General features: G+C 39.9%; 1 protein-coding gene across 1 annotated transcript; it reads right to left on the reverse strand.

Annotated features, from left to right (window-relative positions):
• Positions 1-1,049: 1,049 nt before the first annotated feature.
• On the reverse strand, positions 1,050-8,999 carry mchr2b (melanin concentrating hormone receptor 2b). The gene is made up of 2 exons (XM_084718333.1): positions 8,343-8,999; positions 1,050-3,060 (listed from the first exon to the last, which is right to left on the reverse strand). The coding sequence occupies exons 1-2, from the start codon at positions 8,744-8,746 to the stop codon at positions 2,421-2,423; spliced, it is 1,044 nt and encodes a 347-aa protein (XP_084574459.1). The 5' UTR covers positions 8,747-8,999; the 3' UTR covers positions 1,050-2,420.
• Positions 9,000-12,528: the final 3,529 nt, after the last annotated feature.

Here is a 12,528-nt window from a genome sequence, read left to right on the forward strand (position 1 = left end):
ATCAGTTATGAGCCATTAATAAGAACAAACCACCTCTGACTAGTTTAAAGGACAATCAAATGTACAAAGATAGATTTGACTATTAAACCCCCTAATTAATAACTTGTTTTATCATTAATAACTGCAGACTTATTGGCGAATTAGGGAGTGAGAAAGAAACCCTTTGTTCCCAGTAATGGCTTACAACTTAAGTATAAGGCAATAGAACATTTTATTTTTATTCATCATTAATAAATCCATTGGTTGGAGTTTAAGACCTTAACACAGTTCCTTATTCTAAACTACCCCAAAAAACTGTGAAGTGGAATTAAACTTTATCACAAGTCCTCTGGAAGCTGACTAAAAAATAAGACAGCATCACATTTCCTACTTATATATGCTACCGTTGTCCGTGGCGTTGGATGTAGCCGGTGGTTGATTGAGGTTGAAGAAAGTTTTCGGTCCAAAAGAAAAACAAAGCTACATCTGAGTCGCTCCATAGTGTCCCTTCTCATCTGTGCATCTTTGACAGTCAGTGTTGATATTCCCTCTAGTTTTGGCTCAGAGACCGTTTCTCTCGCCTCTTTAGCCTGCTCACCTCCCTCTGAGCAGTAGATCTTTGTCTTTTTCCTTCGATTTTCTGTTGAAAACCTTTCTTTTGTCTTGTTGTTCGGTGCAAAGGGACGGTGCATAAGCACAGACAGAGGTAGAGACATAAAAAACCACAGATATAGATGGAGGAAAGAGGTTTACAAGCAACATGTACCAAAATGTGCACATTCAAACGTGACAAAACCTGACAAAACAAAGAAATATAGTAAATAAAATAAAAAAAATAAATATGATGATGATGGTAATGACAACACAACAGCATGTCAGTTATTGTTGCCAGGTGTGGTTACGTGTGTGACAGTGTGCGTATTTATATCAAACGAGAAGACACAAAGATAGATGAAGGGGAAGACTGAGCAAATGAAGTTTAAGGTGAAAAAGACAAAAGAAAAAAATAAATGTTTTAAAGCAACACAGGACGTGGTTCCCCAGGGTGTCTAAACTGATTTGCAAGATTTGTACTAGTTTCACTCTAATATCCTGGGATTGGCTACTACTACTGTACTGTGACTGGCTAGTACTTGTTGCCTTGACAACACATTCTTTTGATTGCCAGAAAGCCTTTCTACAGTTGTGACCAGAAGCTATGATCTTTTCTTAAATCTACACAAGTAGTTTTTGTTCCCACACCTAACCAAACTGTGACTGAAAACTGAAAATAGTAAATCAATTCTGTCTAGAAAAGTGACACTAAGCACTACTTTTCTAAATCAAAGGCACATCTGTGTTCACAAATCTAGGGTTCCCTTCTAGATACAACTGCCTCCTGGCACCATCCACCAGGCTCTACTCTATGTGATTACCTGCTTACGGCTGCACCTACACATTTGGAAGGGTGCTGACGTTTTGCAGATACCTATAACACCTTTCAGAATCTGCCAACAGGACAGGGAGGTATTTTTACGTGTATTTTTTTAATCCAGGAGACCCGGTCCTTGTCCTCACACTACCCTGCAAACACCTCACGAGACTCCCAAAACCCCTCCCCGTGGAATCCACGTCCGGGCTGAATGAAGTTCCTGAAACTTCATTAACCTTAGCTGGTAGGGGGAGAGAATAACTCTGGGGGGAAAAAATAATTATTAAATAAAAGGATACAACGATAAAATAGGCAATTTTGTCACTAAATGAGGACAGGAGAAAATAGGATGGGTGAATAAAAATATGAAGAAGCAGGCGTGAAAGCAGAAATTCTGTGAGGAAAGGAATGAACAAATGAAAGAGTGAGCATGTGGGTGTGTGGTACCTACAACTAAGGTGTATTGGCCAAGTTGTAGGAGGAGGAAGAAGATCATTGTCATCTCATCATAATAAAAATAACAAAAATAACAATAAAAAAAAAAAACAGGTGGCAGTGCTGGACAGATAATCACATGATATAATATATTAATAATAATTACAATTACATGGAATAATATGTAATTATCAGTATCACAACAAGCGCAGATCATCAGATGAAGGTAAATATATGAAATGGAGGTTGATCCTGCGAGGATAAGTGAAGGTTTAAGGGGAAAAGCAGCGAGTCCTGTAGGGCAGACAGTTGGACGGAGACACGGACTTCATCAGCAAAGGGAGGTGGTTGTTATGTGTTGGGTATGATTATATGTGACTATGAGTGAGTGAGTAAATGAGTATTGCACCATATATGTTGAAAACCTTTCACGCCTCCTGCATTTTACTTTTTTTTTCAGTCACGGCTGATCAAGCTTCACACAGTTTTTTTTTGTGTGGGTCAATATCCAAATTATTTATTTTAAAAAGCTACTTCCTGTTGAGGCCAGCAGCAGAACATTTACATGTTTATGTACAAAAAGACACTTCTGAGATCAGATGACAGTACAACGGTAGTTGGGATCATTGGTGGTGCTGGAGCCATCCGTTTTCACCACCGTGATCTTGGACGAGTGCTGGGAGCTGTGCAGCACGTTCCTGTGGCAGAGGCGCTCGCGGTAATTCTGGGCGAAGATGAGGAGCATGAGCGGGTTGATGCAGCTGTGCGAGTAGCTGAGGCAGATGCTGATGTTGTAAGCGTAGACGAAGGCGACAGTGGGGGTGTTGTTGGTCAGGTTGATCACCTGGATGACGTGGTAGGGCGACCAGCAGATCAGGAACAGCGCGATGACCATCAGGACCATCTTGGTGGCTCTTTTAGCCCAGACGGACTGCTTGCGTTTGACACGGCGGATGGAGCTGAAGACGTGGTAGAGGGTGAGGGAGTAGAAGGTGCTGATGATGATGAGAGGGATGATGAAGCCCAGGATGGACTGGTAGAGAGTGTACCAGTACATGTCCTCGGGCCCGTCCAGGTACATCATGCACACCTCCAGGTGCTGTCTGCGGACCACCTTGGCGTACATCATGACTGGGACGGTGAGAAGGAAGCTGCCCAGCCACACCAGCATGTTGATGATGACGGTCCACTGGATGGTCCTCTTCTCTGAGGTGGGGTGGACAATAGCGATGTACCTAGGAGGAAGAAGTCACTGGTTTAGAGACAGACTGCGATCTGAGACACAAATGATAACTGGTGTTCAAAACTCCTACATCAGCTTACATGAGTATTTTTCACCAGTAGCCTGTTGTTTCCTCTGGACAAGTTTCAGCCGTGAGGCATTTTGCCCCCCATTATTTTTGCTTGCTAAGATTTTGTTGATTTGGTCTTCTTTCCTTGATTTTTTGTGCTTCTACTATGGAGAGTTTCTTTTTTTGTCTGTTTTTGTGATAAGAAGTTTGCACAGAGTTATTTATTTTGAAAATTGACCACAGTCTCTGCTGTTTCTGTGTCTGGAGTCTGTTTTTGATGGCATCCATCAAGAACAGACTCCAGCATCATCTGCCCGTAATTCACAGCGTGATTTATTTCAGCCAAACCAGAGTTGCTGTTTGTTGGAACAATGGAGAGATGAACCCCCATTTTTTTTTATGTTTCTGTCGAGTTTGAATGAGACTGTCAACATGCTAAAGTTACAGTTTTACAAAGGAAGTCTGGTGTGTTTGAACAGAGCAATAAAGTATCTGTTTCTGGTTAAACAAAGCGCATCTTACTCTTTAACAAAAGGTCCCTCTCCGTAGCAATCCATCCCCTAATGTTGTCAGAATAATAATCTGAGCCTGTCAGAGCCAAACAAGCAAGCGTCATCTGCCCTATGCGCTCTGCTGAGGTGCACGTCACCTGCAATGCGTTTCTATCACTGTTCTCGGCTTCCATCACAGTTTGTTTTGTGGTTTGTGGTTTGTGGACTTGTGATGTTCACAGCCTGACATGTCGTTGCATTGCTGAGTACAAAGATGCAGCTAAAGAAACAAGAGCTGAAACTTTTCGTTGACCAGCAATCATTGAAATATTATCCCCGTGTATTGGAAGCTTCAATCTGTTTTTTTTCTGTTTTTGTTGAGCACAGAGAAAGAAACAACAGCTGAACTGGAAGTATCTCAGTCCACTGAGGAGTCTCCGACTGATTATTCAAACCCTCGACTGTTAAAATCTGCGTTAGGGAACACCTCTCCTTTGCCAAGATAATCCATCCACTTGACAGGTGTGGCATAAACAAATGAAAGGTCACTCTAAAATGTGCAGTTTTATCTTGAAAAAATATATTAGTCACTGAACCACTTTTTTTTTTCCCAGGAGGGCAAAGTCCCATCCTGCTCTGCCTCTGACCTGCTTGTACTCGCTTCCTTCATTAGATGGGTTGGTTAGGTTTAGGCATGAGGAGTGATTGGTTAGGGTTAGAATAAGAGTATCAGGTTAAGCCAATCAGAGGCAGAGTAAGGCCACTGATATGCCACACCTGTCAGGTGGACAACATGCTGGCTGTAGCATTGTTGTTAGACAAGCCAGTATTTTAACTTTATATTTTTCCTTAATCTCTGATGACGTATCACAGTCATCTTACAAGTTAGTACAGTCAATATATTACATATTTGTCCTTTAAGTAAGAGTGAAAATACCCCCTGAAAAATGTCCTGATGACAGTAACATGAGTAGTTATAATTTGTTACTTCCACCTCTGAGTGCAACTTTGCTGAAGTGCATAAGAACATTAGTTTTGCTTTGAGAGGTCATTTTCATCCTTGACAGGCTCGGAGAATCAAATCAGGTGGGGCGGTGGGTGGGGGGTGATGAAACCAAGTACCATGTCAGATATACACTCTCAATATAATACGTGCTCAGTAAAGTGATGAATGCAGTGACAAATTAGTATAAGTTAGACAGGGTGACTTAGCAGCAGAAAATGAACACATTTCCATTTGGATTTTGCATTTGATTGTGTTTCAATTTGAGAAGCTGCTCGGCCCGTTTAGGCAAAATTGACCTCCGTCTATGGGACATTTGCGGGAAATAAGTGACCACTTTGTCAGTACTTAACACCAAGTGTCACTTAAATGGAGCAAATTACACATTTCCAGTTGCTGTCCAGATGTCACTCCGTGGTCGTGCCCGGTGAGGTTCAACAGGCATGCCATTCTACTATGGCAAAATTCCTGCGATTTTCCCCAAGATATCTTGCTACATTGCAATTATCTTAGACTATAAATCAATGGTCTAGCACTCTAGCTGGTTTCCTCTGTTGAACTTAAATAAATATACTTTTAGTGTGACGGTTGAATCAATAAGTGCAGATCGATGCCCTGTTTCTGGCCTACCGACATGTTTACTGATGTGACGCCTCGGATCAGGCAAGAGAGATACGGACATGATCAAAAAACTTCAGACTTCAGACTGCCAGAAACACCAGCACGCTGAGTGTTTTATGGCCTGTATGCAGTGGTTACATCACTTAAAGTTTACACAAGGAAATACTCAGTTGCAATAAAAGGCATAAACTTTATCAACCATGTAAATTTAGATTATTGATCTTGCTAGAGGGAAGGAAAAACCGCATTAGAACAAAGAGACTTCCTTTGACAGCTTCTGCGCTTAAAGTTTCTCTCTCTAATGTTTAAATGTTTCATGTGACCCTGCCTGTGTGAACCTTATATTTAGTTCACCAAATGTTCTGTACTTGTGTGTAATTCTGCTGTCTGTGATTTGGAAACAGGAACACGTTGAGATCTGCAAAAAAATGGCATGATATTGAATTACACAGCGTCCTGAGATGAAGTGAAACAAGCAGACTGAACTTTTTTCAATGTTGAAGACAACAACTCTGTCTTTGTTGGCACCGCCAGAGGAATACCGGCAGTAGACGAGACTTAGTAGTTTGGGATGTGTCTAATAGCTGATAAGAGTAAATAGATTGAGTTGTAGATGACTGGAGATACATACTTCTAACAGATATAACCTAATAATGATATTAAAAGTAAATTTTTCGAGTGTGATTACACTGTGTGCCCAAATTCAGATAAACAACTACAAAGAAATGTGATTTTGATTATGCTGAACGAGCGCTGAGGGGTATCATTGGAGCTGTCTAAACACAATAGTTTCATTGAATTAGAATGACAAATAACATGTTTAATCATGCTTCTTTTAAGCACTTAAATTGTGCCTCTTTTTGTGTTTTTCCTCACCTATTGAGGTGTCACACAAGCTGGCTTTTTGTGTTCTTGTTTGAAACATGTTATCATTAATTTCTCTCCCTCTAACATGAGTGTACACCCTGTAATTACTTGTTTTGAAGGTTCTGATTCAAAGTGCTGTTTGATCTTTTTTTTTCAATATTTACTGCAGCGAGCTTCTGTAACTTTTAAATATATATATATATATATATATATAAATTTGAAAGGACAGAGTTGAATTGTCGTGATATCAAGGCTACATATTCCAGACAGCACTGATTAAATAAAAACTGACAAAAGCAAAACCAATAACTTGCAAGTTGATGATATTTTACAGTACAGGTGGTGCTGCTCCTGTGAACATAATTAGCTGGTCTGGTGGCACTACAGAAACGCAGTATGTATATTAAACCAAAGATGTCTGACAATTATATATCTGAGAGCAACTCCTGCTCCGGTGATTACCTTCAAATGGAGATGTTTATTGGTTTGACACTGGGCATAGAGACTAATTTAAATGTCATCAGTGTGTTCAGATCATAAACACGACATACACATCATTTATGCAGGGAACATTGTGTCTTCATGGGCTGTTGCACAGATGATCACCCACCACTCCTTTGGTGTATTTTTAGATGCAGTGTTGAGTGATTACTTCTTTTAAACTGATGGCCCCTGAACTGACTCTGGGAAACACTTTTAGCATTATTCTCAGACACATTAGCATTATTCAATTATGCATTGATAAATATTCTGTTTGAGTGTGGTACTGTGGTGTTTTAAAGGCATAATATATGCAACTTTCCTGCATAATATTGTATAGACTCATATAAACATTGCCCCTTTCAATCATCACTTTATGACTCACTAGAAGTGTGTTGTTCATCAGCAGAGACCTTCCCCTTATTATTTTGTTTTTCTCAGGACGCTTTACCAACACAGAACATCAGTATCTGATGACTCAACAATCATCTGTCTTTATGGTGCATTTATGAACAGCTCGAACAAATCCTACTGATTCTACCTTTTTGCTCAGGGGCCTTTAGATCAGGGACCCCCTTATCTTAAAGAGAGATGGAGGGGGCACCTCCAGCTATGTTACACTGCACTGAATATTTTTGGGTCATTTCAGCCGCTGGGTTAGGAGCGGAGCTTGGCTAATGTTAGCTTCACCCGCTGCACTTTCAGCTGTGTTTTTTGTTGTGATGGATCTGTCAGTGTCTTTTGCTTGTGAAGTTACAAAACCATCCATTGTGGCTGAAAACACTTAATAATACAGCTAAGTGGCCAATATGTTTGAATAATACTTAACTGACGAGTACACTGTTATGGATAGGTGTGGCACAGTGATTTTGATATGATCGCTAGCTCACATGATCGCTGACTAATCTTTGCTGTGTTGGATTCATGTTAACATGTATTTTCAGACACATCTTAATTTTAATTTAAAACTTAATAAAGGCTCCCTTCAGTAACTCGGACTTACTTTTCACCCCCAAAAGAATAAGAAAACAATCACAAGAACTGGCTTCAAATCTGAGACATGGACACTGGTTGTGTAGTAACGGATAACATGTAATCAAGATTACATCAAATTATAATACTGTAACTCTAATTAAATTATAGTTACTTTACAAGGACTACTTGTTTACATGTTTGATTAGATCTTTAAAAATATGACATTCTAATATCATGAAACTTTTTATTTGTAACTGATTGAGATATAACCGACAATTGCACTATTCACATCGGGAAAGCTGCAATTTTTCGATTAAAGAAAAATGTGTGACAAAACAGGTTTATAATGAAGTACTGTCTGCTGCAGAGATCCCCCCTCCCCATGTGAATCTTCTTTCCCAAGATGAAGGAAAACATGTTTGTTGTACAGACCCCAACAAGTATCACAGCTTCATGATTTAATTTTTTTTTTCAGTGAAAATGAAAATTGTGATCATTTCCCCTTATGTTAAGCAATATTTGTCAAAATAGCCGCAAAATGTTTTTTTTTTTCTTTGCTCTGTTGTGCAGACCTACTTCTTTCATAGTAAACTATGTTCTATTATTACATATTAGACAACTGCTCCACAAAAAAGAACTATGTGCAAAAATTGCACTATATTTGCATTTAAAATGTTTTGGGATGTTTAAAAAGAAAATAAAAGAGTATTGTGGAAGTGCGCATTATTTTTTTCTAATTAACTGAATACATTTCAAAGTTTAGTGGCCAGTAAGCATTTATAACTTACCTGTCAATGCACAACACAGTAACAATTCCCACTGTGGTGAACTGGTTGCTGACGTCCACCACCACCACCGCCTTACACATAAAGTTTCCGAACACCCACTGTCTGTCTCTGACCAGCTGGTGGATGTTGAAGGGCATCACCAGCAGGAACAGCATGTCGGCTATCGCCAAGTTCAACACGTAGATGTCTGACACCATCTTCTTCTTGCACGCTTTCACCGCGTAGATGACCAGTCCGTTGGCTATAACTCCCACCGAGCACAGGATGCCGTAGATCGAAGGGAAAATGTGCATGAAAGTGGTGATGTCGATGTGGCTGTAAGACGGAGGGGTTGAGTTCAGACATGACGGGTCTGTCGAGTTCTCCGTTTGGTTGTTTTTGCAGAAAATGTCAGTATCATTCATCTTCAGATCCTCTTAATAAAAGTCGCTTGGGTGTAATTAAGGCGCGCACTGGGCGCTCTCCAGCCGCCGTCCTGCTCTCCAAACTTGGCCAGCAAACTCTCTCCGAGCGCGTCTCCTCTGCTGCTGGAGCGTGGATTCCTGTGACAACGATGATGTGATTTGAGGCAGGAAAACGCAGAATCTAATCAAGTCTATCTACATGAGCAATCGAGGTCCCTGCTGGCACATGTTTATCTCTGGAAGCAAACTATGATCTGGCCATTTACCGCGCGCATCCGCTGTGCCAAACGCAGCGTGCGCCTCCGGGGACACTAGTTCCCTCCCTTCAAACATCATTCGCTCTGTCGTGCAATTACACGAGCAAATGAAAAGAGCGAAACTGAACCCGAATGCCAGAAATCTTGGCCTGCCTTACAGCTGGGTTAGACATTTAAATTAAGGAGGAATCTCTTTAGTGATGCATTCGAGGCATCCGCATACATTCACTCTCTGCTACATGTTTATGGTGTAGGGGAGACCTGGGATGGTAGTAACACTTTTGGTTTGAGCATCATTAACTCAGTGATTGTTCTAGACTCATTACATTACAAGACTGATGCAATTAAAAGTAACTTGTTAAATTTAAAGTGATTCCTACTGAGAAAAATAACTAATTAAAGTACTTTTGTGTTACCAAAAATGAAAAATACTTTGGTTATATTGTCCTGATGATGAAAACAATACACGTGCGCTTGCACAGCCTACAGTATGTCTGGTTTCACCATGCAGCAAATGAACCAGTAAGTGTCTCAAACCATGTGTCTCAAAGTGCACAGGCTTTTTGAAATCATGCACACTCACCCTGCCAGTGTCCTCTCCCATCTGCTATTTTCTTACACAGGATAAGTTTTTCAAAACACGAGTTGGATAGTTGGTTCCTCTGACTTCTGAAGCTAAAAAGCTTCTCTGCAGGCACACAAGTGTGGGTGGTGCTGGAGCACTGGCTTAAAAGAAAGTTTTGATCATGTGGAATTTGTTATACATACATCTGAAGACCTGATACTTGGTGATTTCAGTGTCCGCTGAGACCACAGGCTGTGTCTGTCCTCTCTGTAAAATGAAAGTTCTCCTCTGATGTAGGCAGCGGTCCATCTTGCAGTGGTGAAAATGCAGTAAAATTGTAACAGTAACAAACTGCCTATTTGAAAATGTAACTAAATAACTGAGTAGTTTAATTGCAATACTAATGCATTACATTGCTTATTACAATGAAAAAGTAATCTAAGTACTCTTAGTACTCCCAACACTGGCACTAGGTCTGCCAAACTTTCATGCTACAAGTAAAACTCACTTGGAGATTTATTACACACAGTGAATTTATCTGAAACAAAGAGTTGTATTGTTACAACCTACCCCACCACTGGGGTGAGTTGTACCACCAGCCGGGGAAAAATTAACAGTGAGAAGTAATTTGCAGAAATAAGATCCACACTATCCACTTTAAGAAAGAATTAAAGTAAAGAATTATGAATCATCAGGTTTGAATCAAGTGAACAATTTAAAATGACACTTTGTGTGTGTGTGTGTGTGTGTGTGTGTGTGTGTGTGTGTGTGTGTGTGTGTGCGTGTGTGTGTGTGTGGACTATATTCTTTATTTATGCGTGTGTTACATAAGCATCCAACCACCGGCACAGTGTTTTTGAAAAGACGTCTCCCGAGGAGCGAGAATTAAAGTTTTCATGAAGTATTTTGCTGACGTCTTCTGAACGTCCAGTATCAGGATGATTAGCAATAATTAAGCACATAAAAAGCTCTTCTAATGAAAAAAAGAGTTTGGTGCACACAGTTCAAAGAGAAACTAAGGTATCCAATAGACAGAAGGCTGAAGCAGAGTCAAGTCTGCTAAAATCAGGTCAAATCCAAAAGAACACACAAGGGAATACGGCTAGAACTTAACACTCAAGTAACTGAGACAAACTGGCGACAGGCAAAGGGCAGCACAAGGACTCAATACACAAGGGAGGAGGGATGATGAGGGACAAGTGAAACCAATTAGAGTGGGGCAGGTAATCACAAAGGAGGGGAAAACACACAGGGGCAGGAAGTGAAGCTCCTGAAATGAGAGACAAATCTGAGTATCAAAATAAAACAGGAAACAAGGAAAACATCACCTTAAGTGGGACATCAGCATGTAACAACTACCTAAGAGCAGCTAACTGTTTTAGCACGTGGGCTTGAAGGTAGCATGAATGCAAAGTATTAAATTAAACTGGAGAAACTGCTACTTTAGCTCATGTAAGTAAACTACTGCATCTACAATACAAAGAACAGGCAAAAGAAAAAAATCTGAATAAAAAAATGTACTTTCTTACCTGAAAATTTGATTGATTTTTTTTTTTTTTTTTTTTTTTCTTTGGTTCACAAAGATGCCAATTCTCCTTACAGCTCAAAAAAGAACCATCAACGCAGCACTTTTCTGATTAAAACTAACCCAGTGTTACAACAGTCTGGTCTCCCTTTCTTTAAAGCTACTACAAGGAGCCTCATGTTTCGTTGATTTTTGAGGCCTCAGTGGACAAAAGTAACAGTGTTTCCACTGTAATTGGCACAAAATAAACAGTCATAAATAAAACGATTCACATAAAAAACTTCACCTGCTTCTTTTTACATTGCTAACACTCTACTAATGTGACTTTGGCTGAGAAAATGTAAAAACAGGCTCCTTTCTTCTGATTTCAGTGAGGGTCTGACCCTGCGGCAGGCATTAAGAATAGAAAGAAATAGCCGCTTATGTAGCTCACAGAGGCGTCAAAATTTAATTGAGACACTTTCAAAAATGCTTTAAAATTCCTTCTAGTATCTTTAATAAGTGTAAAGTGAAATCCAGTCTTTAGTGTGATAAATATATAAATGACAAAGGCTTTCATGTTTAAGCTTAAAGATGGAAAAATGGAAGAATCAATAAGACTAAAGATGACAATAATCTCTTTGTGGTTACTTTAAAAGGCGTAAAACACTGGAAGGATGAAGCAGGGAAAAATCTAAAAGACTTTTACAACAGGATTTATCTGTGCAATTAAGCTGCATGGTTCAATTACTTTTACATAAAAAAAAGGGGATTTGTGTTCCTTTCTGCTTTTCAATTAAAACACTCATTTCCAAAGGGCTTTTAAACACCCCAATTTTTGTTTTTTCCAAATTATGATTAGTTTCAGCTTGAAGAAATTTAACTGATTCCGGCTATCACTGGCAATTAAGTTTTTTTAATGGCGAATATGCCCCGAAGGCTGCTGCCTACCCTCGTACCAAATATGTGTGATTTTCTTCGCGGCTTTGTTCTGACATCACTGGCAATCAGCTCAAGAGGACAGAAGCTGGTCCAGAGTTTGAAGGCGCTCAGCAGAGAAAGCTCTGCAGGGATATGACCACAGGTCAGCCGGAATATACTGTGGGCTTTCTTCACGCTGGCTTCAGGTACCTATTGTTCATTCCCTGTGATGCTTCCTCTCTGTTCAAAGCGAGCTATAATATAATTATTTTCACACTGGCCATCATATAAAATACACTTTTGTCCGTCCTCGCTGGTCCAGAGCACAAAGATGACCTGCTTCAATGAGCTCTTTAAGCTCAGCTCTGTGTGCAACTGACAGCAACAGATAAGTCCATCCAGAGCAAAATACACATCATCCATTTATATTTTATCATCTTGATCTCTTCATTTTTGATGAGTGTAACCCCTCTTTACCACAGATAGAGGAGTTTTCGAGTGTGGCTGTGAAGACTGTATCTACAAGTCAAAACGC

Source organism: Lutjanus erythropterus, chromosome 5 (genome assembly GCF_056507025.1).
Source record: "Lutjanus erythropterus isolate fLutEry1 chromosome 5, fLutEry1.hap2, whole genome shotgun sequence".
In the NCBI taxonomy this organism is placed as follows: domain Eukaryota; kingdom Metazoa; phylum Chordata; class Actinopteri; order Lutjaniformes; family Lutjanidae; genus Lutjanus; species Lutjanus erythropterus.